This window comes from Leptidea sinapis, chromosome 20 (assembly GCF_905404315.1).
Source record: "Leptidea sinapis chromosome 20, ilLepSina1.1, whole genome shotgun sequence".
Lineage (NCBI taxonomy): Eukaryota > Metazoa > Arthropoda > Insecta > Lepidoptera > Pieridae > Leptidea > Leptidea sinapis.
In genome coordinates this window covers 4,352,998-4,378,411 of record NC_066284.1, presented here as the reverse complement: position 1 = coordinate 4,378,411, position 25,414 = coordinate 4,352,998, and the positions used below count along the sequence as shown (strand labels likewise).

At 34.0% G+C, this 25,414-nt stretch overlaps 3 protein-coding genes across 4 annotated transcripts in view; 2 read left to right on the top strand and 1 right to left on the bottom strand.

Moving 5' to 3' along the window:
- The first annotated feature begins 3,736 nt into the window (after positions 1 to 3,736).
- LOC126970337 (thioredoxin, mitochondrial) overlaps positions 3,737 to 25,414 on the top strand; it is a 325,706-nt gene continuing 304,028 nt past the window's right edge. For both annotated transcript variants that reach the window (XM_050816194.1, XM_050816193.1), the window contains exons 1-2: positions 3,737 to 4,167; positions 4,311 to 4,576. In XM_050816194.1, coding sequence (XP_050672151.1) covers positions 3,983 to 4,167; positions 4,311 to 4,575 — 450 coding nt within the window. In that variant the 5' untranslated portion in view covers positions 3,737 to 3,982 and the 3' untranslated portion in view covers position 4,576. The remainder of the gene's footprint in view (positions 4,168 to 4,310; positions 4,577 to 25,414) is intronic.
- On the bottom strand, positions 4,614 to 5,474 carry LOC126970334 (uncharacterized protein C7orf50 homolog). Its single transcript, XM_050816190.1, has one exon. The coding sequence runs from the start codon at positions 5,302 to 5,304 to the stop codon at positions 4,663 to 4,665; it is 642 nt and encodes a 213-aa protein (XP_050672147.1). The 5' UTR covers positions 5,305 to 5,474; the 3' UTR covers positions 4,614 to 4,662.
- On the top strand, positions 7,879 to 18,075 carry LOC126970322 (uncharacterized protein DDB_G0286299-like). Its single transcript, XM_050816169.1, has 5 exons — positions 7,879 to 8,209; positions 8,449 to 8,955; positions 9,919 to 10,050; positions 12,912 to 13,011; positions 14,869 to 18,075. The coding sequence occupies exons 1-5, from the start codon at positions 8,018 to 8,020 to the stop codon at positions 14,928 to 14,930; spliced, it is 993 nt and encodes a 330-aa protein (XP_050672126.1). The 5' UTR covers positions 7,879 to 8,017; the 3' UTR covers positions 14,931 to 18,075.

The window sequence follows — 25,414 nt, the reverse complement described above, 5'->3', positions numbered from 1 at the left end:
TTCCTACGTCAGACGCCACTGTCACTTTTGATTCACACATTTCACAATTCACAGTCGTCAGTCATCGTTACACCTAGTAGTAGCTCGTTAGGGTAAAAGTGTTCTGTGCCTAGTAGCATTTTGCCCAGTAATCTAACGGGGATGTTCGTGATCACACATGACTAAATTGGATTCAATCTGACCAACGAGGACTCGCAGTGTTGACGTAGAATTATAATGGGTCGCACGTTTCGATGAGTTCATAGATGGCTATAATCAGCTTAGCTAATAATATTCATCAGCCTCTTGCATAATAATTATTATTATATAAATTATATTGTTAGGTTAGGTGTTAGGTATAAAGGTGAATTTTTAATTATATTTAGGTTAGACTGTTATGCATTTTTCAACACCTACTGAAATGAAATACTTGATTATAAATCAATCCTATTACCAATCCTATATAGTTTGATCTACTTTTTAATATTAGATAGGGCATTTACACCTACACCTATTACAATGTAATCCGTAGACGCTCGTCACGAACAAAATGCGGACGCCAAGTAAATTGGAAGCGTAGTGATTACACATCAACTAAGTCGTTTTAATTTAGGAAAATGTTCTATCGTAGCCTACTAACAAGACTAAATTGGAACCACCATATTCTATCTTATATTACATATTTATATTTCCTAAGCAGATTTTCTGCAGATTTAATAGTGTATTAAGTTCTTATGGTAGCAAATACTATAGAAATATGAACTAGAGACTTTATAGAGTGTATAATTAATAATAGGTAGTAGGTACGTCTCAACTCTAGTTTCTAGCTATCAAAATGAATTTAACTACTATGTTCACTAACTATAGATAGGATATAATATCTACCTTGATAATTGACAAGAGGGCAAACGAGCGTACTGATCAGCTGATGTTAAGTGATCACCGCCACACGGATTATCTTGCAACACCAGAGAAATCACAGGAGAATAAAAATGCCATAGGACCCACTCAAAATATATTTATATCCAAGGTACACCCCATGGTACCATGCCGGAATCTGGAATGCCGGTGGACGTGCATCTTAGTCATCGAGAGTCGAGTTGGACGTGAAAAGGGGGCATAGGAGGCAGTATCATGAGGCGGCGAGTCATAGTCCTAGTCATAGTGCACAGTGGTGAAATGACAGGCAGGCAGTAATTTCCTTGGACAATCTTGGCGAATGGCCAAAACGAAGGACTTCCCGAGGGTAAGTGTTATAGTCTCTCGCCTAATCTTCCTATGTACTTTGACTTCACCTCGGAAATAACTCTTTTGAGGGACCTGGAGGCATGTTTATAGTGTTTTTTTCTTCGCTGGTATTTTGATCGTTAGACACCACCGTATTGACCCAAGGTAAAAGGACGTACGACCCAAACGACCCAAGGCCAGGGTTGTGACCTAACCTCGATAGGCACCGAGTACGTTGAAATTAGACGATTAGTTAAAGCCGTATTTAAATTAGTTCAGTAGTTTTTGAGTTTATCATGACAGATAAAAATGTATTAAATTATATGTTTTAAATTATACTGGCAATAAATTATTTGTATGCAATTTATTGACATAATTTTCTGCGCAATAACGATTCAAATGCTGTGTTACTACAATCCATGCAAATAGAATAAATTCATTTATTTTTAATAAAGTAATGAGGTTCAATAAATTCAGCCTCTACTAAACTATCTATTCCCATCGTAGATTTTAATCACTACGTACGATTCGCTGTCAGCGTATGTAAATGAGAAAGCGAAAGCATTTGAGTAAATAAACGGTACAGAGGTATGGTTGTCACAAAAATTTAAGATAAATTAAACAAAACATTTTTATTGGGTTTGATCAACGATATTTAATAAACCTAGATGCAAGATTTAAAACATCTATTAATATAAATTTACAAATAACCTACTCTATTAATTTTTACTTTGTAACTTTTTGATTTATAATCATTTATTGTTTATTTTAACGGTGTGGTATATACTTAATCTAATATAAAGTATTTTTTAAAGAAATCTAACGGGAAACACTCGCATGGCATATCAAAGACACAATCTTCAATACTTTTATGTATATCATAATTGTAAGTATTTATTTCTATATATTAGTAAGTAGTGGATAACGTAGTGAATAGCAGAAATAAGAAGCATGTATTGATGTTGATAGCCTTTCTTTAAAAATGCTTTTCTAACTTAAGCTTAAACACATATTAAAGGTCTCATGTTCGTGTTACTAGCCGTTGAGGAGTTCCCTCGTGTGGAGATCATCTTTGGCAAACGATTAAGAAAATTAATAGATGTCTAGTTCCAGCTTTTGGCAAGTCAAAAGCTCCTGATGCTTCGTGCAAGCGAAACACGTGCCACAGTGGCTTTTTGTGACGATTGGCAGAATTAACACTAAATATGATTATTTTTGAAATGAAATTATATTTACATGCAAAGTTTCGCGTCCTTGCTACTAACTACTAAGAAACCTCGTCAGATGACAATCATCACTGCATCAACAGTTCCTAGTAAAAACGTGATTAGATATCAAAACTAAAGTTACATACAAAATTTTATGAATGTTTCATCTACTAACCGTTGAAGAGTTCCCTATTGAAGTGAAAATCCAGGCTGCAGCGTTAGGTTATGTATAATATAATTTTATTGCATTGTTACCCAAATTATGCAGGTGTACAAATTTTAGCTCAATCAGGTATCGGGAAGTCTTATAAACGTTACTTGCAATATTTGAACTGAACTTACATAAATACCTACCTTACCTTAAATACCAACCAACCTACAAACAGACGTTAAGTAAGACCTATAATAATGTAATAGTGAAAATATACCGTGATGTAATATCTTTCCATAGTCAAAACGATCATACAAATATAAATATTATCAAATATTTACTTACTTACATACAGTACAGTAAACAACCATATTAATAGAATAAATAACATCACTTTTGCAATTAATATAACAATACACGTGTCGTGCTAACCTTGAGATTGTCAACTGGCTGTGCAATCGTCAACCGGTTATTTGCGGTTCTCACCGCGTACGCAACGAGCGGCCAGTGGACACTCACACATGCCTCTGTACCATTTAACTTATTAATGTGGCGATAGTCCGTGACGTGTGTTGTATTTTTTATGTTTTCATGCTGGACGATTTGTACAACGTAATAGAAACAACGTCCCATTAATAATAACTGCAATAATAAATACATATTACCAATCAGACTTAATTCAATTAGAATTAAAATTAAATTGTATTGCACCATGGCAACCATTGTTTGTTGGGAGCACATCTATTGGGACGAAATGCATGCGCGAAAGGGGTAGCGGATATTGTAGATTATCTCGCTTAAACTCACTCATAAACTTATGTATGTGTCTCTGTCACATTATTACTCATATTTTAATGTTTATCTTCTATATCTGCGATTCCCATATATCTATATCTAGGAAATCTTCATTTAAACTATCTTTGAATAAAAACAATTCGTCGACAGTATAAAAAGGAAAATTAACAAAATTCGATACCTAGTCGAAAATAATGGACAAAAAACAGCGACTTTAAATTTTATTGTTACGCCAGATCCATGGTTTGATTTATCATTTATCTATCTATAGTACCTTTTTTGTCTGAGACCTCAATACTTTTATCGAGGAGTTGTGATTCTTCTGTCTCAGATTAATGTTATATATATATTCTAAGTTCTGTCTTCAATCTTCATCTGTCATCATCATCATTACGATTTACGTGTTTTGTGGTCATTACAAATTACGATACCTATCATTACCTCACGAATAGTTCTGAAATCTGATCTACATTATCTACAATTAAATAATAATCATTATTCGGAGTAAAAAGATTCTTTGAGTCAATATTAGCTTTGCACTAGTTTTTTTATAATAATTATTGTATCCATCAATTTTTTACCGGTTGTGATAAATCAATTTTATCTGACATAATTCATAAAAATGTTGACCAGGAATGCAACATCACTTTTTTTCCGCAAATGCTACTATGATACGACGACCCCATTTTTCAGAAAATTTACACTAACTCCTGCAAATTGTGAGATAGTGAAAATCCAGAGTAGTGATGATTTTAAAGCCAAAGTAATCAATAGTAAACTGCCGGTCATAGTCGACTTTTTCGCTACGTAAGTTTTATTTTATTGCTAAATGTTAATGCAGTAAGAAATTGTAAAATTTTTATTTACTTGTTTTTTAATATTTGGCCTAATATAACCTATCAGATATTAATCAATACCATTTATGATACCATAAAAATATCATTTTACAGGTGGTGTAACCCCTGTAAGCTTCTCACACCACGTCTTGAATCAATAATTTCCGAAAATAAAGGAAAAATTATTTTGGCGAAAGTTGACATAGACGAGCAAACAGATCTCGCCCTTGACTATGAAGTGAGTTCTGTTCCTGTTCTTGTGGCTATAAAAAATGGAAAAGTACAACAACGTCTTGTAGGTCTACAAGATACTGACAAACTACGTAAATGGATTGAGCAATTTGCATCAGAGGACACTGAACTAAAAGTTAAAGCATAAAATAAAATAAATAATATTTATTGTTATTGTTGCATTGATTAGTATTTTAATGATTATATAAATGTAGAGAGAAAAAAAAGAAGTTTTTTATTCTTGTAAACATTGTATTAAATTCCTGGCTCTATTATAAACAATATCATCAGGTTTACTAGAATCATTGGTTTCCGTTTCATCTTCATTATGTAAATCATTATTCTTGTCTTGCGATTCCATCCAGTCATCCATTTGTTTGATAATCTTATTTGCATCATCCAATAACATTTTTCTAATATTTCCTTGAGCAGAATCAAAATATTCTACTAAAACGGGCCATAAAGATTCTGGAACGAGTTGCTTTGAAAACTTATTTCTATATAGCCAACCTTGTTTTACTTTCATAAATTTCCAATTTTGTCTGTCATGTTTCCATTGGGACAAATAATTAAGACATTGAGTCTTAAACTGGTCTTTCGACAAAGCTGCAGCTTCGGCTTGCCTTTCTGCATATCTTTCCTTTTTCATTTGACGGATTGATTTTTTTCCTTTTTTAGATGAACTCTCTTCTGATGGAATGGGCTCTTTGTTCTTTTTCTTTTTTTTGGGTTTTTTAGGTTTTGATTCAGACTCTGAATCCGATATATTTTCATCTATATGCTTTTCACCCATATTAATATTTTCGTCAATAACATTGTCAGTATCTATTTCATTTGATTCGCTTTCGAAACTTTTTTTATTTTTTCGCTTACCCATTATGTTGTATATTATCCACTAATATAAAAACTACAGAATATTATGTATATTGAGTTGTCAAAGTAATAATTCAATATATAACTAAATGATAACAAAAATTAACCTCAAATTATTTGAGGTTATGCACCAGCTCTGGTGTGTCAACTGTCAAGTCAAAACTCAAAAGTTTCATCAATCATCATGCCGTGCATTGTCGTTTGCTTTTTTTTATTTAAATTTCAAGTAATTTTAATGGAACGGGATGCAAGGCTAATGTGTGCACTAAGAATGTAGTTGGCAGCATGCAAAACAATACCATACAAAAATGGCGAGAAGTTTCTAAGTAATGAAAAACAAGCATAGATATTATAATTTCATTTACTTTCTAAGCTCTCCGCAAAATGAACTGACTGCTGCTTCGATACAATTTAAGTGCAATTCAGCGCGCACAGCGCTAATTTCCTAAGGTATATTCACCTAGTAGTTGCATCTGTAGTCACCAAATACTATGTAAGTAACAAAAAGTGTGTGCGTGTAATAATTATAATCATCTTTATGCGCGATTGAAGTAAAACTTAATTATAATTAACTTTTTGAAATGATAAACAGATAAATATATATGAATAAATTATACTTTTTTGCTTATCTGAAAGCTCACAGACAAAATATGTTATTTTCGTTTGCCCTTGTTTGTCCCACCTATTCTAGGACATCCAGTATACAATAAATATTCTTATAAAGTTGAAAGAAAAGAATATTTAATTTATACCGTTAAATATATACTTACATTAATTAAAGCCGTGTTATTAATAAATAATTAAATTATTACTATCACACATATCAATATAAGGTTGTTATTGAATATTAACGAATATGCCTCTATGGGCTCGGACTTTTTGCCTGTCCGATGGACGAAGAAAATTTAAAGAATGTCGCAAACGTCAGACTGAGAACTTTTATTTATTATTTAGTAACCACTATCTTGCATCTCGAAATAGATGTTAATTGTTCTTAATTGACACTCGCCCTGTCAAGACATGTTCGTGGGATGACTGCAGGGAAGAGTTTCTTAAGACTGTGGTAGTTGTGAAACTTCAACGGACAAAGTTTAAAAACACATATTTCAATGGTTTCAATTCCATCAATGTTTCAAATAAAATATTTCAACGAAATTAAAAAAAAAAACATTCAATATATTTTGTTAAGAAATATTACATAACAGTCATCATGTAGACTATAATATTGCATTAGACAGTGTATAGTCATCATACATACACTATACATAAAAATCTTACGCTTTTTACTTTTTACGCCCCATAAAGAACTTCGTTCCAAAAATACAGTTGAATTGAGAACCTCTTTTTTAAAGTCGGTTAGAAAAATAACCTGACAACCGTATTGCTTCAATGGAGTGTACGCACGTGTAGGTAAATATTTATTCCAATTACCGTGCGCAAAGTTCGATTTTGCACATGCATTTGCGTTCGCAAAGTACCACTTACCTACACGTTGACAAGAGCGTGCGGGAATGTGGTGAGCGTGCGGGATTGTTTGAAAATATTTATAGTGGTCGAACTTTGCGTAACTTAATAGGAAAAATAGTATACGATACGTACATGTATATCTACTAGGCTTAGTTTCCATACTGGTACATATGGTATGGTACAAGTGAGTCTGGACACAGTAGACATACTGTGTCCAGGCTCACTTGGTTGCGGTTTTTTCTCGCATTCACATGTTGTTTTACTATACTGCTGTCTTGTTCATTCAATCATTCAGTTTACGAGGATGACACTGTGTAACATGTGTTAATTTTTTGTGAGTGGCTGAGTATCAATGTTTTCGTTTTGAGCACGGTTTTTGACTAGCCTTAGTGGGAGCGGTACCGATCTATTATTATGTATTATTAATTACTTACCTCTATGTTGCTATTCATGCTTTTAAGCAGAACTTTTTATAAATAGGTGACTTGGATTTTTTGATTCGAATATCTATCTAGGTTCTCTCCCGTACTTCACCGACTCTGAACACACTTTTGATTCACCAAACCCCCAGGACCAATCTTGGTCATCATCCCTAGGATACATAGATTGAGTATTTACGAGTACAAGGCAATACAACGAATTAAACGTGGAGAAAATTCCATCTGTTTGTTCGGACTATCTATCTAACAAATTTTTAAGGATAACTAAATCACACATTGCAACGGTAGATGATAGCATGAAGGCGTCTTTATTTCTTTTATACCTTTTATTTTTAAATTTACCTTTTTTACGGCTTATCTTTATTGGCAGTCACCGCCAATAAATGTGATTATAATTATGTATCATTAGCACCTAATACTTGTTGTATTGCTTTTTCATTCTGTTGGTGGCTCTTTTAATAAATAAGTGAGTAAGAATACTATCTTGGTATGTAGATATTCATAACTAACTACTTATGAATATGTAGTTAATTTATTGCATGCACTATTTTATTGTTTTGGTTTGAGCCTATCGCTGCAGATTTTTTTTATATCATTGCCAATACAGCGATACTCTAAGTATAAACCTTGACAATCGACATTAACAACTGACAAGTCTACAGCAAAAATTTGGCACGTCACAGCCGCGTCATCATGTCCCCGTGTCTGCTTTTATCAACGGGGAATTAAATTTAATCGACACTATCGCAAGTTATCGACACTTTATGCCAACCTTAAAGTCAAGTCAAAGTTGAATATAATTACTGAAATATGGAGTTGTTGAAGCAAGTGTCTAGCACACAATTTTTCTTTCCCGCTGCAGCCGTTGCGGTTGTGTTAGTATGCACGGCTCTTGTATTTATGTTCGGTTTCCATACGGCTGAACAACCGCAATTCGATAAACTACCCTTGGTGCTAGACGACAGAAAATCTTCCAATAAGAAAAGGAAAATAAAGGAAAAGGTGTGTATAATTATTCTCATTATAATACTCCGAACTCTACCTATTCCCTAGATCACTTAGGAGCTGAGATTAGATTTATTTATAACTTTTCACTAGGTAACCATTTAAAATTAACATGTTATAGATAATTATTTCATTTTGTAATTTATTGTGCATTTAAAATCTAACTGACAACGATACATTTCAAAAAGTTAAATACTACGAATATGCATAACAATCATACAATAAAAAAATTTCAGAAGTCTTCACCTAATCGTACATCAAATGATGATGGCAAGACTAAAAATGAAAATTCCAAGAAATCTCCATCAAAAGAGAAAAAAGAAGAGAAAGTGAAAGAAACTGAAAAACCGAAACAAAAAGAAAAGACAGAAATAAAGTTGGTCAAAAAGGATGTAGAACCCAAAAAAGTAAAGAAGAACAAGGCAGCTGATGTAGAGAAACCAGCAGACTTTGATGATGGCTTGTGGGAGGAAGTGCCCAAGAAGAGTGATAAGAAAAAAGTGAAGGGAAATGAAAAGGAGAGTCCAATAAAGGAGACCAAGAAAAATGAAAAGGAGAGTCCAATAAAGGAGACCAAGAAAAACAAAAAGAAGGCAAAAGAGAATGATGTTGAGATCACATCACCTGTTGATAATACAGAGGAAGCAATCAAAGTTATAAGTGTTGTAGGACCTGGTGCAGATGAGGAGGCAACTAAAGCACTTCAAGCTCAAGTAGAGGAATTGCAAAGAGTATTGAAGGAGGTAAGCACTTTTCTTTAAACCAATTCAAACATAAATATTAAATTGCTAGAAGAATCAATCATACTAAAATATTAGCTTAATCTATTTAATTCTAGGGTAATAAGTGAGATTAATACTTGATATTTTTGATAATTGACTTACAAATTATAGGCCGTAAATGCACTTATTTTCTCAAAATTTATTAAGTACTTAGATTTTTTTATGTTATATAAATCACTAACACTACTGAAAATGAATGCTACTCAGATAGTGAAGAAATAGAGAAAAAGTGATAAGAAAGGTAGCTCACCTGATTTTAAATGATACCCTGTGCCTATTAAACTCCAGTGCCGGTAGGGATACTTGATTATACCCAATATTGAGCCATGAGCTACCATAATTGAGCTTGTCACTGTGAGATATAAGATGTTAAGTCTTATTACTGCTGTTCAGATCTAAACACAATAATGCTTGCACATTACTGCTTCACTGCAGAAAAGTGTTCTGCTGTGGTTCCCACCTTGCCATTGAAATAGACTTCCTGGTAAAAAACTATAGTGTCTATTCTACCTCATGCTTATTACATCACAAATAAAGGAGTAGGAATTCCTGGTATCTCATTTTGATTGAAGTCGGCTTATGATAAAAACTGACCCCTATAGTGAATAAGTATATTTCTATTCTATTCTACTGTTTGTAGTATTTGAAACAATTTAAGAGAATTTTTAGGCAGGTACTGACATATGAAAATGTATATTATTAAGTACCATTGTTTTAATTTATAAATTTAATTTGGTTTTATGATTTGTGAAACATCTAACATTATGTGTACCTACAAAGGCATGGCATGCAAAATAAATATGTACAAAAATAGGTAGCTAAAAAGTCTCTTTTGTATATTACTAACTAGTGCTATGAATATTATGGTTCATATAGAAATACGCAAATTGTTATAGTATAAATTTAAATTCTATGTTAATATAGGCTGAACTTCGTGATCTGGGAATATCCAATACTGAAGCAAATGATGTCACTGAAGAAGAACACACTGAAGTGAAAGATCTCAGAAGCAACAAAAAGAAGGAGAATAAAGAAAAGCAAAACAAGAAGAAAGAGGTAAGTCATTGTCCCGATGTGATTATTTTACTGTTTTGCTTTATGTAGGTCCCTGGTAGTCCATCCTAACTTCTTTTGGGTTTAATTTAGATATAATGATAAAATGTTACTAACTACTTCAATTTTTTATCAGATTAGAAGGACATAAAGTGTGCTATATTATTATGGGGTAATGTTGCTGATATTGATTCTATTTTCGTGCTGCAGAAAAGAGCTGTTCGGGCAATTTATGGTATGGGACCAAGAGAGTCGCTTAGATCTAAATTTAAAGATTTTAAAATTATGACTGTGACTAACCAATATATATATGAAAATTTAGTGTATGTTCATAAAAATGGCAATAAATTTCAAAAGGTATATGAAAAACATAATATTAATACTAGAAACAAAAATAAACTGTTAATGCCCACTTCTAGGCTTAGTAAACTCGACAAGTTAGATTTTATAATAAGCTTCCTGAGAACATAATGGAAGATAATGGAGCTTTAGTTACCCTTAAATATAATAGTATTTATAATTATGAATAATTTTTGAAAAATTGATAATTTATACTAAAAGCAAAATGCAAAAAAAAAGCAAAATTATGAGTAGAGGTGTTTAGTGAGTGTTGTTGAATATATTTTAGATGAACATTCTTGTTTTTTGTTACTTGGTTGAGTTCCTGTGACAGTTTTCATCATGCTCGCTTAAATGTCACTGCTTGTGGCGGCGACGTGGGACGGGTCGTTCCCTTCCCTAAAATATGGTCGAGGGAGGCGATGGCTGGCCCATGTGTCGTGCTCGTGAACGGGCGCTGCTTGCGGTGGCAGGATGCTCCTGTAGCCCGAAACTCTACCTCATGGTTTTAAAATTTAAAAAAAACTATATTTTTTATAATTGCTAATAAAATGATCTCTAAATACCTTTATTTATTTACGGTGTGTGTGAATTGATGCATCTACTGTACCATGCCTGGTATTACTGTTGATACAGTAGTAGTCGGCCGTGAATGTACTCAATAGCTCTTGTTTTTTACGTATTAATTTACATTTTTTTTGCTTTATCACTTTACATATATTGTAACTGAAATGATTTGTGAGTGATTGCCACAAAGAGTTTCTTGCCACTTCTTATTAAAGCTCAACCCTCAAAGGAGGTGGATATAAAAAGAAAAGTCATTTCCTTGACCTGCCTGAATAAGGTGATTTTGATTAGATTACCCTAAAGGATTGAGCTGTTGATTATTGTTAGTAAAAAAATAATATTAATTACAAGTTTAAGCAGAATTGTCAAATTGTAAGTAGAGGTATTTGGTGAGTATTGCATGATATGTAGGATTATATGGATGTATTAGGATTATTTTATTGTTGTTTGCTGAGTTCTCGTAACAGGTTTCATCATGCTCGCTTAAATGTCACTGCTGTCGCGGCGACATGGGACGGGTCGTCCCCTTCCCTAAAATATGGTCGAGGGAGGCGATGGCTGGCTCATGTGTCATGCTCGTGAATGGGCGCTGCTTGTGGTGGCGGGGTGATCCTTTTGCCGGGGACTCGGTTTCAGATTCTTAAAAGTTATTGTGTATATAATCAATGTATATGTAATATATGTTTATTTATTTACTATTGCTTATAAAATGCTCACAGAATACCTTTACTTACTGTACTCAATAATTTTTGTATTAATTTACAATTATTTTTTGACTTACTCGTGTAAGACATTGACTGGTTGACGTTTGAGTGTGTTTATTGCATCATTTTACATTTCACATATTATATTGTAATTGAAATGATCTGAAAATCTTTATATAAAAGAGTGGCAATGAGTTTCTTGCTAGTTCTTCTCATTAGCTCAACCCTTTACGAAGTAGCGATAGATTCTATAAGAAAAATATTTTATTTTTTTTGACATTCATAAGTGTCATTTTCGTGACCTACTTGAATAAACTGATTTTGATTTGATTTGCTGGTCTCTGATAGGTAATTAATGCCACTCAATATCTTTTGCAACACCAGATTAATCACAGGAGCATTGCCTTTTATTTAATTTCGTGTACATGCTTTTATGTAGGTGCCATATATGCCAGTCATATTGTCCTGGAAACTGTATAAGGAATTTCATTTAATAATTTGGTTGTATGTACAAGAAACATCCTTGAAAAACTCATTGAGTGGTATATCAAGATGCTAAGAATGGTGACTTAATTTTTTATGTTTATCATGACATTTGCAGTATACACACATATTTTACGTATATATATTCCTACACTTTATTATACACTTTCTTCATTGCATTAATAACTTTATTTTTTCATTAAAATATATATCCTAAGTATTTTTTTTTTTTTTAGAAATACATAATATATATTTGTGTACAAATCTTATAACTATATATATAATACTATGACTACATAAATTAAAACTATCATTACATATAAGTGTACCAAGAATACTGGCAGAATTTCCTCGTTGGATAAATAGGCAGATAACTGAAATAGCTGCCAGCTCTTGGGTTTCCAGTAGCCTTATTGAGGCGCGAAGATATATTTAATATAATATCCCGGAGATTTATTTGGATTTAAAATCGGGCGTCACGGTGTTGGTATCCTCCATGTTGTTTTAAGTCGATCAGTGGGCACAACCGGCGCGGGCGCTAGCTTGAGGACGAATGCGACTTCTCAATGAGCGCTCTACTGATGGACAATAATAACTAACTTCAAACACACTTTGAAAGATGACATTCGCCATCAGTTCAGCCCAATACACAGAGTAGAATATAATCATGCAGGCCATATTACTTTTATATTCTAATTCAACGACGTATATATATTTTATATACATAATTTATATATTTGTATCAGTTGTTTTATTTGAATTTATTTGCAGGCTGTGGCTGTTGCCAAGGTTGTTTCAAAGTCGGAAGAAAATTCAGACTCTGATAAACAAGAGGAGAAGAAGTCTGGACCAGTGTTTGATGAACTTGGAGGTAAGAACTTATTTTGCCAAACTATCCTTATTGTCATTGGTACCTCTCAGCCTGGGGCAGATTGTATTACAATTATCTTATATACAGGGTGGCCGAGACGTCCAAAGCTAAAATTTGAAAGCCTCATGGTTATGAGTATCCGAATAACCCCTATGTATGTTCTACGATTTTGCATAGTTTAGGAGATAATAATTTTTTTCACCTTTTATCCGCTTTTTTCACCTAATTATGGTTTAGGGCTACGTTTTATTTTTTCAAAATTTTTTGAACACTGATAATTTTATTTTTGATAATTATTAACGAGAGTTGCAATAACCACATAAGAAACTATGAATATTTTGGACAATGCGGAACTAGTTTAGAATTGAGTCGTAAATTCAAGATAACTGCTCCAGCTAAATTCATGAAAATATCATCATAAAACAAGGTATAAAAAAAAAATGAGGAGCCTATGGCTTCTAACTATTTTTAAAAACTTCCCTGAACATTGGCCAATAAAATGAGCCAAATTCAAATTATAGCTTTGGACATCAACTTCTCAGCCACCCAGTATAAAAGTCTGGTGTCTTGGTGTTTGTTACCAAACTCCCCTGAAACGGCTGAATCAATTTGTTTGAAATTTTGTGTGCATATCGGGTAGGTCTGAGAATTGGCCAACATCTATTTTTTATACCCAAAAAAAAATTACATTTTTTATTATTATTAAAAAAAAAATTACATTTTTTTTAAATTTACATAGTAATATATACATATTTTATTATTTTTTGACACTTTGATATCCGAATATATAAAAACTTCCGTTGGGCTAAAGTCCAGGCTATATTATGGTGGCCAATGTTGTGAAGAAATTTAGCTGGATGTTTACTCATTAAATATCAGTGTGTGACGGGCTTTATGGGATAGTAATATTATGTCTGTTGGTTTGGTAGAAACTATTAAGTCATACAACGGTTTCTACGGAATTGTATATTATGTACCCATGGTAACCAACAATCATTATTTAAAATTTCCATAGTTGTACAGTAAATTTTTAGGTGTCCGTTTTTTTGCAAATCGGTTTGTATATCTGTTCCTCGGGCTTGGAATTGGAAACTTTTTCGTCCATCATTCTAAAATCATCTATCTAAAGTTAAAATTTTTTGTATTATTGCCAATAATGTGTTTAGTAGTGGTGTTTCGTTTTTTTTTTGGGAATCTTTTGCATTTCTAATTGCGCTCTTAACACCTTGCAGATTTTACATCGTTAGTGCGATTAGTGTTATTTGATGATATTATAATGATACTTACAATATTTCTGGTCTATTTATAACTCGAATTCCATATATTTTTTTAGAGTAATGGGCTCTTTACTTCTTATTTGTTTCGAGTTATTTGAGAGCTTTCTTATTTCCATAGTATGATTTTCTGGCTATTTTTTCTTTTTAGATTTTTTTTTGCTGAATGATTTTCCAGTCATTAATTCGGTTTGACAGATCTTAAATTAACACTTTTATTTTTGACCTGAATGTATTATGACTTTTTTTTCATCTGGATTGCAGTTCTAAGATTATTGGTAGGTAGTTTATAGTTATATCTATTTTTATAGCTATTTAAAAAAAATTGTTTTCTTACACATTGGACTTTGTAATGGTGTGTTTTAAAGTTCTTATTATTAATTAGGTATACCAAAGTTGAGTATTTATGTTTGATGATTTGTCAATAGGTATCAATCATCTCATTATCCTATTGGTTATTTGGTGATGCCAATTTAATTTAATATATGCACCCTCATGTCTTGCACCCATAGTACAGGCTATCCCTAGTTTGGGTCAAGATGATTTGTGTAAGAGTGTGTCAATATTATTATTATAATTTCAGATACTTGGACTGAAGCAAAAGTAGCTAAGAAGAGCAAAAAGAAGGTGCGCAAGGACCAATGAGATGTCAGCAGAGATGGCTCCAGGTTGGACACTCCGATCTTAGCTCAACACATCTCACCACACTTACCGTACTTTATCGACAACCTTGACATGACACATTAATATGTTACAATGTGCTTCTTAGTACCATAAAGAAATAACATTATTTATTTGGATGTCTCAGTGATATAATGGGGCTCGATGGGTTTGTAAGATATGTTTTTTTCTTTATAAACATTGTAATGGAAAGGTAAGACGTTGTACTTCAGCGAAACAATTTCAGAAGAATATATAAAATAAAAAAAATGCCTGAATGTATATATTTTCTTAGGGAAGTTTTGATTATGATTGCAAAATATCTAAAAAGGGAATTTATAATTTTTGGTTCATATAATAAATTATTTATTCTTATTTATATTTTATTAAAATTGAGAGAAATCGAGATTACATAACAAACATACCTTAAACATAAATAGAGATTCTTGGTTTCGTTATCATTTCATTCGTCCATGTTTTAGTTAAGTACTTTATGTATTAAATCGTTATTTTGTGTTTTTAAGTCATATTTTCCGTAGCTTCGGAATCTGCAATACCCCGGCATGGAACTGAAATGTGACATTGGAAATATCTAGTTTTATCTGTAGATTAGAACTTCTATTGTGAAATATTATCTTACAGAATTTACATAATACTAAAATTTGGTGCTTCTAGTAGTAAGTAACTTGTCCTCGATTCATTCCAGTATAGCATAATAAATAATTAATATTAGCATAATGTATGTAGTAAATTAAAGTTAGCAATCAGATATAAAAATACTGTAACCGACTGGGATTGCTTTCTTATGGACCAAAATGCAATAGGGTATATAAATATGATTTAAATAGGAATCCAATATTTTTTCATAACAATATTATTTTAGCGAGAAATTAATCTCCAAGTGTTAAAGTGTGATAAGTAATATCTGGGAAATTCAGTTATTTCAAAGGGAACACCGTTCGTTAGAGCGATATTGACGATATTGTTAATTTGAGACATATTTTTATGTCAATTTTCAACAAATTCTCTCAGCTTGTTTGATTGCCATAGATCTATGATGTCAGTGTTCGTGCGTACCAAGCGTGCAAAATGGCAGCCTTATAAACTATCTGCGTCATTTCCTATACATAATAGTTACTTTTCTATAACTAGAGTTACTCTAATGTGGCTTTTTTTTACAATTATGCAGCGATATAATAATGAATAAAAATCTAAAAAAAGCATATTATATGCAGATAAATAAATTTAAAGCCGTCCGTTCAGATTTTATTTGACTGATCATTTGATGATTATTTAATGATATTTGACTTTCTCTTGTTGTTGAAAGTTTTATAATTTGTTACTTCATAATATCACAGATACTAATCTGTCTCATTTAAAATCTTTTTTTGTACTTGTTTATCTGAATTTTTGATATGTTGGATTCATATATTGGAACCGGAATTTGAATCTATACATCATCAACATCCACCATTAGCTTCACATAAAGAAACTCTCAGTGCTCGACAGCATTTAATCAAGGTCCTCATATCATTGACAGTACACTTTTGAACCCCTATGATATTGGTATGAAATGTTTTAGTTTGCCGAGAAGATTTCGGGAATTGAAAACAAATAAAATTCAGTAACATTAGAATTATGTAAAACTTTATTTTGGAATGTGTTTCATAATCACATTAATAATTCTCCTTTATTGTGTCAAATCAGTTTTATTAAATGGGCAAGTATTGAGTAAATTGAAATATTTTAGATAATTCAACTGACATCTAGTTATAATTTTGTTTCAGCTTTTGTGTTTATTAATATTAAATGTTTCCCCTCTACAAATCACCTTGTTCTTGTTACCAGAGCTCCTAGGTTTTTACTGGTATCTCCTATAGTTTTTATTTTTACAGAAAATATTTCAACATAATTAAAAAAATATCTTATTTAAAATCTCCCTCATGGATAACTGCATGTGTTCTGATTATTTAGCTTATAAAGTTGTAGTTGCCTTATTAATACAGCCTGACTTATTGCAGATTCCTATTTTACACTTTAAATGTAAGAGCAATGAATGTATGTATTGAAGGGCTTTCTGTTTAACTAAATCTTTTGGGTGAGTGATGAATGTTATGGTGTCACATTTCTTGTGTCAATGTGCTAGAACAAAAGTAACTGACTAATCAAGCAGGTAAAATTATATTCTATAATATTGAGTATAGTATTTAGACCAATATCTGTTACGGCTTATTTTGCTCTGGTGTCTTCGCTAGCGGCTGTGTTAAATTTTTTTGGTTCTTTATAGAAATGGTAGGGGTGTTATATATTGTATAATGCATCATACAATTATTTGATGTTGTCGATAGTATCTATACGAGACCAAACTCTTAACATTCGTGCTACCATGTTTATAAATAGGTCAAAATATGGTGGTTCATCAATAATTTTCTTCTGGATGACTTTAATTTATATCAATGGACTTTGAGATTTGTTAAACGCATTCTTTAACAAGAATTGTCAGCTGAATGATGCCTCCGTTATGTATAATATAGTTTATGACATTCATCTACTATAAAAAGACTACGAATTTGTAAATTAGATTCATAAATATTGTAAGTAACTGGGTGTTTGGCAAGCAGATCCCACTTCTGATTAACGACTATAATAATATCATAGTTTACTTCTGAACTTGTTATTAAATTATTATTTTCATCTGTCTTATGGGTAATGGGTTTAGCATGTTACGATGGGTTTAGGCTAACTACGATTTTCTGCTTTTAAGTTTTAAGACTACGATTTTTATTGTTATTTCTATACGAGTTTATGTTAAGAGATTTATTATTTTCAGTTGTTTGTGTTGTGACATTGTGCGCGTGCGCGACTTAGGGCCTCAGTTTTACGGAATGTTCTAGATTTAATAATAAACCTAGTAGGTACTCTAGTTGCCTTTCTCTTGATCTAAAATTAGAAGAGTTAGAGTACGCTACGCGGAGCGATAATACTCTCCGACTTTTGTGTTTACGTTTCGATAGATGTTGGGAGTTAGGCAATATCTTAATGTTGTTGTTCATAGGTTCTATATAGGTTATACAATGAATGTAATGCATAATATAAATATTTTTTTAAAATTAAATAAAGAGTGATATTACTTGGGTCTTGTTATTTATATAATTAAACTACCTTATACGAACACACGTGTAGCTACCTACCTACCTACATAACTTAATAAAAATATACTTAATTCTAAAAATTAAAGTAAATAATTGAAATTGTGGAACAAACACAATTATTTAATAAGGTAACAAAAATTTTAATCACATTCACGTTAGTCGGCACGAAGTAGATGTCAGTGCCTACGCTAGATTAGATTACTTGCAGGTTGATCCGAAATGATATTAAGGAAAATAATTTATTTACGAGAGTTATGTATTTTTAATTTTAAATTCATTTTTTAATGATCAGGTACGGTTGAGTGGCTGTACCCATGTGTCTATCTCATGTCGTCATTGTAGCGCCAAGCTGTAGGTATGGGTATCATCTATTTTAAATATTACACTTGTCATTATTTACCGATACAAATTTGTAATACTTAAACTTTTGACGTTATACAGTTTATTATGTCAGTGATGGAACAAGCAGATTGTTGAGCGACAACATTTTTTTTTATGAAAATAAGGGACGAGACGCGCAGGACGTTCAGCTGACGATAAATAATACGCCCTGCCCATTACAATGCAGTGCCGCTCAGGATTATTGCAAAACCCAAAAATTCTAATCGGCACTACAACTGCTCTCGTCACCTTGAGACCAAAGTTGTCAGGTCTCATTTACCCAGTAATTTCACTAGTTACGCCCTTTGATAGAAGCCCGACGAGATAGTCCTCGTCCTGTAATCGTTTAACACCACTCACACTCACATCACAAATGACACACCTACAATAACACTACACACAAATAGTCACACACTTATATACACTCACACATACTTACATACATATATCACCGCACTCGCCGGCGAGTGCGAAGTCTCGTCAAACCTAGAGTCCACTGGACTAACAGATATATTATTAGATCGTTAGTGATCTTCTCTCCATCCAGCCTAGTGAGCAGGCGGTCCGAGGTTCGAGTCTCCTTCCGAGACGCCCCGCGCCTGTGAGCTACATTTTCGGCCTCCAAGGCCCCCGCCCGACATTTGGGCCCCGTTTCGGGGTCTTCAATACGTAAATGTATTTTACTCCTCTCGAAAAAAAAAAAAAACTAGTTACGGCGCCCTTCACACCGAAGTAAAGTAATGCTTACACACTACTGCTTCACGGCAGAAATAGGCGCCGTTATGGTCACCATACCATAATCTAGCCGGCATCCGGTGCAAAGGAGGCTCTCTAGTTTTTTTCATATCGCCATTTGTTATTCATCACAAAAGAATAACTCTGTGAATGCTTACGTGTCGGGAATAGACAATTTTTATACTAATTCTGCAATCGTTTATTTTTCTGTTTTGTGGTATCACATCTTTTAATACATTTTTCGGTGTAACATATTCACTAAGTATCTATTTGATCCGTTTCACTATTGAAATTACATTTGGTAGGTGTATGTGGAGTATTATTCTCCATGATTTACTATACTGTACGGTGTTCTGGTTGCCGTACAGATAAATTTATGTTTGGTTCATAAATTAAACTAGACTTAAGAACAATTAGTTTATTGAACTTAGTCTTAATGGTTATAATGGTAAATGGTTTTGAGCACACGCGAACCGATTGATGCTCGAACGTGAACTGGGGAAAATGTGGAAACACGGCACGCGCCAGCGCAACTGCTGACAGGGCGCAACGTGATGTGCGAAGTTCCACTCGTACATGCTCCCCCTAGAGAAGTAAGGTGAAATGGTCATGAATAATGAAAATGGTACATGGTGATCAACAATTAATCTTAATCTAACGTACAGTCTCTATTTTATTTCACTATTCTCTTTACTATAACTATACCTAAACACAATAGGAGATATAGATTTGTTAACACTACCACTGGTCTTTAATCTCTACACTCTGCTTTTGCACTAACACATTGTTCACTGACACTATAACGGACTGCCTCCCTGCTGAGGCATCGCACCGCGGGTTGCGGGAACACCTCGGCGGGGGCGGGGTCGGCGGGGCGCGGGGGCTGAGGAGCGCGCGCCACCGCCGCCAGCCCCACCACGAGCCCGCAGCGGCTGCCGCTCCCATCACCAAGTTGATCACGACGTAATGGTGTACGTCGTGATAGGACATCTCGTTACCAAGCTCTGCCTCCGTTTTTAATTGCCTAATTCTAGATCCTATAACTGATGTTTGATTCTTCCAAAGTTGAACTAAATGGTTTTGGTTGTTTCTTACAAGATTTATATCTAATTTATATTGTTCAGCGAAATGGTCATCGAGTACACCGAACAACGAATGTGCAACACAACCCTCTCCATTGATAAGTCCGTGTCGACGACGTGCGTGCCCGCCTGGGAACCTATTACTCGACAATAAGTTATTGTTTAATTGCAACTCGTTGTGACTATGACGTACCTACTTGTAATAATATAGACTCACAATGAACTTTGCCTGATAGTTTTGTGCACGTAGTGTTTAAATTCCTTGCCAATATGGTTCTATATCACAATAAACAACAAATTTCCATTCATCTTGGCCGATAAGCATTTTTGATAACTTATCAAAATATAAACCTTGCGTTTGATTTATATTAACAACCTTATGGTTTCCTTCCGACGGAGATATAAAAATGTGAACAAAAGTAGTATCATGGTAGCGTAGTGGTAAATTCCTTTTTTATTTCTCCGTCTCGATGTTACTGGTTGTATTATAGATTACTGATCTTGATTTACTTGTGGTGGTGTTTCGGGATCCAAATTAGTATCATGGTTATTTTGGTTTGTAAATTGATCTACTGGTAATAAAGATAGCTTTACGACAGGTCTTTTGACACTACCGTTTTTGGTCTTGACAGTTACTACTCTGATCCACCCATCGTTTCCCGGATGAAGCTCCACAACTCTGCCCAGGGCCCACTTGCCTGGTGGGAGATTAGTGTCATTAATTATCACAATATCGCCAATTTTCATATTGCGTTGGGTACAAAGCCACTTAGACCGAGCGTTCAGTTGTGTTAGGAACTCCGTTCGCCATCTCTTCCACACATCAAGAAATATCTTTTGAGTGAACTGCCATCTGGTACGTAAATCCTTTTCAGTTTCGACAATGGTTAATGTTGGACCACTTGGAAGAAAATGAGCCGGTGTGAGGAAATCTAAATCATCTGGGTCTTCATATAAGGGGCACAAAGGTCTAGAGTTCAGAGTCCCCTCTAATTGAGCCAATAGCGTTGAGAATTCCTCGTATGTCAACCTTTGTTCTCCTAATACTCTTTTCAAGTGGTATTTAAGGCTTTTAACTGCGGCTTCCCAAAGGCCTCCTGCACTGGGCCAAGACGGAGCGTTAAAATGCCACTCAATTTGCATTTCAGTTATCTGCGTATAGAACTGGTCGTCTATTAAGGATTTCAAGTTGACCATCTCTTCCTGCAGCATTCTGTTGGCTTTTATGAAATTGGTTCCGTTGTCACTGTACATGTGACCTGGAGTTCCGCGACGAGCTGCTAAAAATGCAGACGCGATAAGATCGGATAGAAGCTCCAGATGAATAGCCTTGGTTGCCATGCATATGAATACACCAATGTATCATTTGGTACCTTTAATTCCTCGTCCTTTGGCTGACTTTATATCAACAAACCCTGTAAAATCTACTCCTGTATGATAAAATGGTCTCGAAATATTGGTTCTAGCTGGTGGTAAATCACCCATTAATTGGTTATGTTTCGTAGGATTATGCTTTCTACATATAATACATTTTCTTAACCTCATTTTAACTGTATATCCTATCCTATATCCGCCTATAATCCAATATTGTTGACGAAGCCATGATTGCGTTAAACGTGCCCCGCCATGGAAAGTCATTCTATGAGCATAATCAATAAGCATATCCGTCAAATGATGGTTGTGTGGTAAAATTATAGGTATTTGTTCTATTACATGTTTGACCCTATTCGCCACAAATGGTTTCCATCGATTAAGATCTCCGCTCAACCATCCTAATACCGCTGTGGAGTCAGACCAACCAAATATCTTAATATTAAATTTAGACAAACATTTACAAGTTGTTTTTATCAATTTTGATAGTAAAACAGCGGCGCATAGTTCTAGTCTAGGTAGCGAAATAATCTTCTTGGACGGAACAAGCCGTGTTTTTGATGCTACGATGACAACCGACGATTTGTTTTGATCGTTCTTATGAATACTAGCGTATATAACGCAAGCATAAGCCTTTTCAGATGCATCACAGAATCCGTGAAGCTCAATGGTGTCATTAGCGTTGCATTGTAGCCAACGTTGTATATTAATATGCTTTATGTTATCCGTTATTTTAAGTTATTTCTTATGGTATCCCATCTAGATACAATGGTTTCTGGCAATATATCATCCCACTGAAGATCAAGTAACCAAATTTCCTGGAATAACAACTTAAGCTTGGTTGTAACAGGTGATAACCAACCAAGTGGGTCGAATATTCTTGATATATCAGACAATAAAGTGCGTTTGGTAAGCTTTAACGATGGTTCTAATATTAGGTTAAACGTAAACTTATCATCACTTGGTTTCCATTGTAATCCCAAGGCCTTTGTTGACTCTTGGTGCTTGAAAATTTATGTATGATCATTACTACTGTTCTCCGTATCTTCATCAAATAAATCAAGTTTATTAGATGACCATTTTCTGAGATTGAATCCACCCGAACTTAACAGGGCTATAAGTTCTGCTTTTAACCTTTTTGCGGAAACCTTTTAACGATGAGCTTCATCTTTGGCTAACTGTTTTAAAGTCATCATAGCTAGGAATGGTGCAGCCTTGGTGCCGTATGTAACAGTAGCTAGCTGGTAATTTTTAAGTGGTTGTTTGGGATGGTCACGCCAAACAATTTTTTGCAAAGGTTGGTCTTTCTCATTGAGTAACACTTGCCTGAACATTTTTTCGATGTCAGCAGTAAAAGCAATTTCATATTGACGCCAACTAATAATAAGGGTGAGTAAATCCTTCTGTAGATTTGGCCCACTATACATTAAATCGTTTAACGAATAACCCGTCGAAGTTTTAGCTGATGCGTTAAAAACGACACGAGTTGCAGTGGTCAATGACTCCGCGCGTACGACACAATGGTGTGGTAAATATGATTCCGGTGTCTGGTTACCGGAACATTGCTTCATATGATTTAATTCAATGTATTCGTTAATGAATTGCTTATAATTCTCTTTAATGGTTATGTTTTTGATAAAACGTTTCTCTAATTGGTGAAATTGGGCGACCGCTTTGGTTCTGGACTCTCCCAATTTTTCTTTAAAATCTGGTTTTAATGGTAATCTCACAACGTAACGTCCATCTGGTTGGCGTTGCGTCTCTAATTAATATTGCTGAATACAATAGAAATCATCAGTTTTCATATCTACAGCATTATCCGAAATGTCCTCTATCTCCCAAAATTTTCGGATATCCTTTAAATCAATTTTTACGACATGGCAATAATTTTGTAGTTGAATACCACCACTTAAGATCCAACCCAACTCCGTTTCTTGAGCAATAGGTTGCAATGCGTTTTTACGAATAAAGCCTTCGTATACTTCTACACCTAATATAAGATCTACAGGTCTTTTCAAATAGAACTCTGGATCTGCTAAAGTTAATTTAGTAATTTGTGGCCACTCTGGTTTGGTAAAGGATTGGTTAGGCAAGTTGCCGACTATTTGTTTCATTACATACGCCTCTGTGGTAATGCTAAAGTCATTAATTAATGAGCATATGGTGATTTTAATAGCTCCCTTACTGCTTATAGATTTCTCTCCAACTCCTACAACCAGACAGTTTCGGTTGATGCGTGGTAAGCCTAATATCTGTGCTGCATTCTCTGTTATCAACGAAGATTCTGCACATGGGTCAATCAGAGCGCGCATGACGTGGTGGGAACCGTCTACAGCTGTCGCTGTGGCTAATAGCTTAGGAGATACTTGTGGGGGTAAGGTAGAAACGCATATTTTAGTTTTTCTAGGTTCTTCCAGTGCATGCCGACTTGATTTTGTTGGTAAGTACGTTATGTAAGCTTTATGAAGAAGTGTGTTATGTTTTCCTTGGCAAAATCTACATGTTTTTTATGATGTACACTCCTTGCCTAAGTGATTTATTAAGCAATTCGTACATAAGTTGTTATTTTAATGGATCTTCGTCGGTTTTCTGGTGAGTAATCTAAAAATGTTTTGCATTGAAATAATGAATGTTTCTTTTTGCACAGTATGCACATCCTCTGTAATACAATATCGTTCGACCTAATTGATGAATGGTTAATCATCGACTTATGTTGAATATTTTTAATCACATAAGTATTGTTTCTTATGTCTCTATCTATTATCTTCTTTTATATGAGCTCTTCTGATTTTCATGAATGCCTGTCGGATTGAAAGAACTTGACCGAAAATCTTGTCTACGCTTCGTAGACTCCAATGAGGTAAATTTAATTTCCAAAAAACTTAAAAAATCTGTGATAGTTGGTAAATCCCTCGGGTTTCGTAGCGACTCTATGTAGTCGTTATGAGTCTCTGTATCTAATTTTTGGACTAAGATGTAAACAATTAGTGGATCCCAAGATATTATATCGACGCCCATTGCTTTAATAGCATTCAGACATTCATTAGTGGTGTCGTGCAATCTTTTAATAAGTGCGGCTGACTGTTGTTGCAGATTTGGTAAATTCAGTAATATGTGAATATGCGAATTAAAAATAAGACGCATGTTACTATATCTGTGGTTTAAAATTTCCCAACAAATTGAGTAGTTGTCTGAACTAATTTTTAAATGCTGTACCAGTTTATCGGCTTCACCCCTTAATTTATTTTTTAAAAATTGCATCATTTGTGCATTTGGTGTGGATTTGTTTTTGTGTATGGTTTCACAAAACAAATCCTTAAATGACAACCACTGTTGATTATTGCCACTAAATGTTGGTATCTCCATTTGAGGAGTAGAATTGTCTATTAGTAGAGTAATATTTAATAGAATACATTTTTGATCTTAAGACTTTTTGCATGTTTTCAAACTTATTTTCGTAGGCACTGAAGGCTGCGTCGTATTCATCATTATCTATTCCTTCACTATCGATCTCCCAATGCAGAGAGTCGATGACCGACCACCTCGACCTTATTTTGGTCAAGACGTCCTCAATTTCCCAAGGTTCGGATATGTCTTCTATATCCACAGCTTCAATGGCGCGTTTTAAAGTTTTAAAATTACTTTTTTGCTTTCGTAGCATATCTTCACCTCGACTAGAACTATTCTGGGACGTCAAGTGTTCCTTAGATGTGGAGTACGAATTCCCCTCGGCAGGCGACATTGGTGT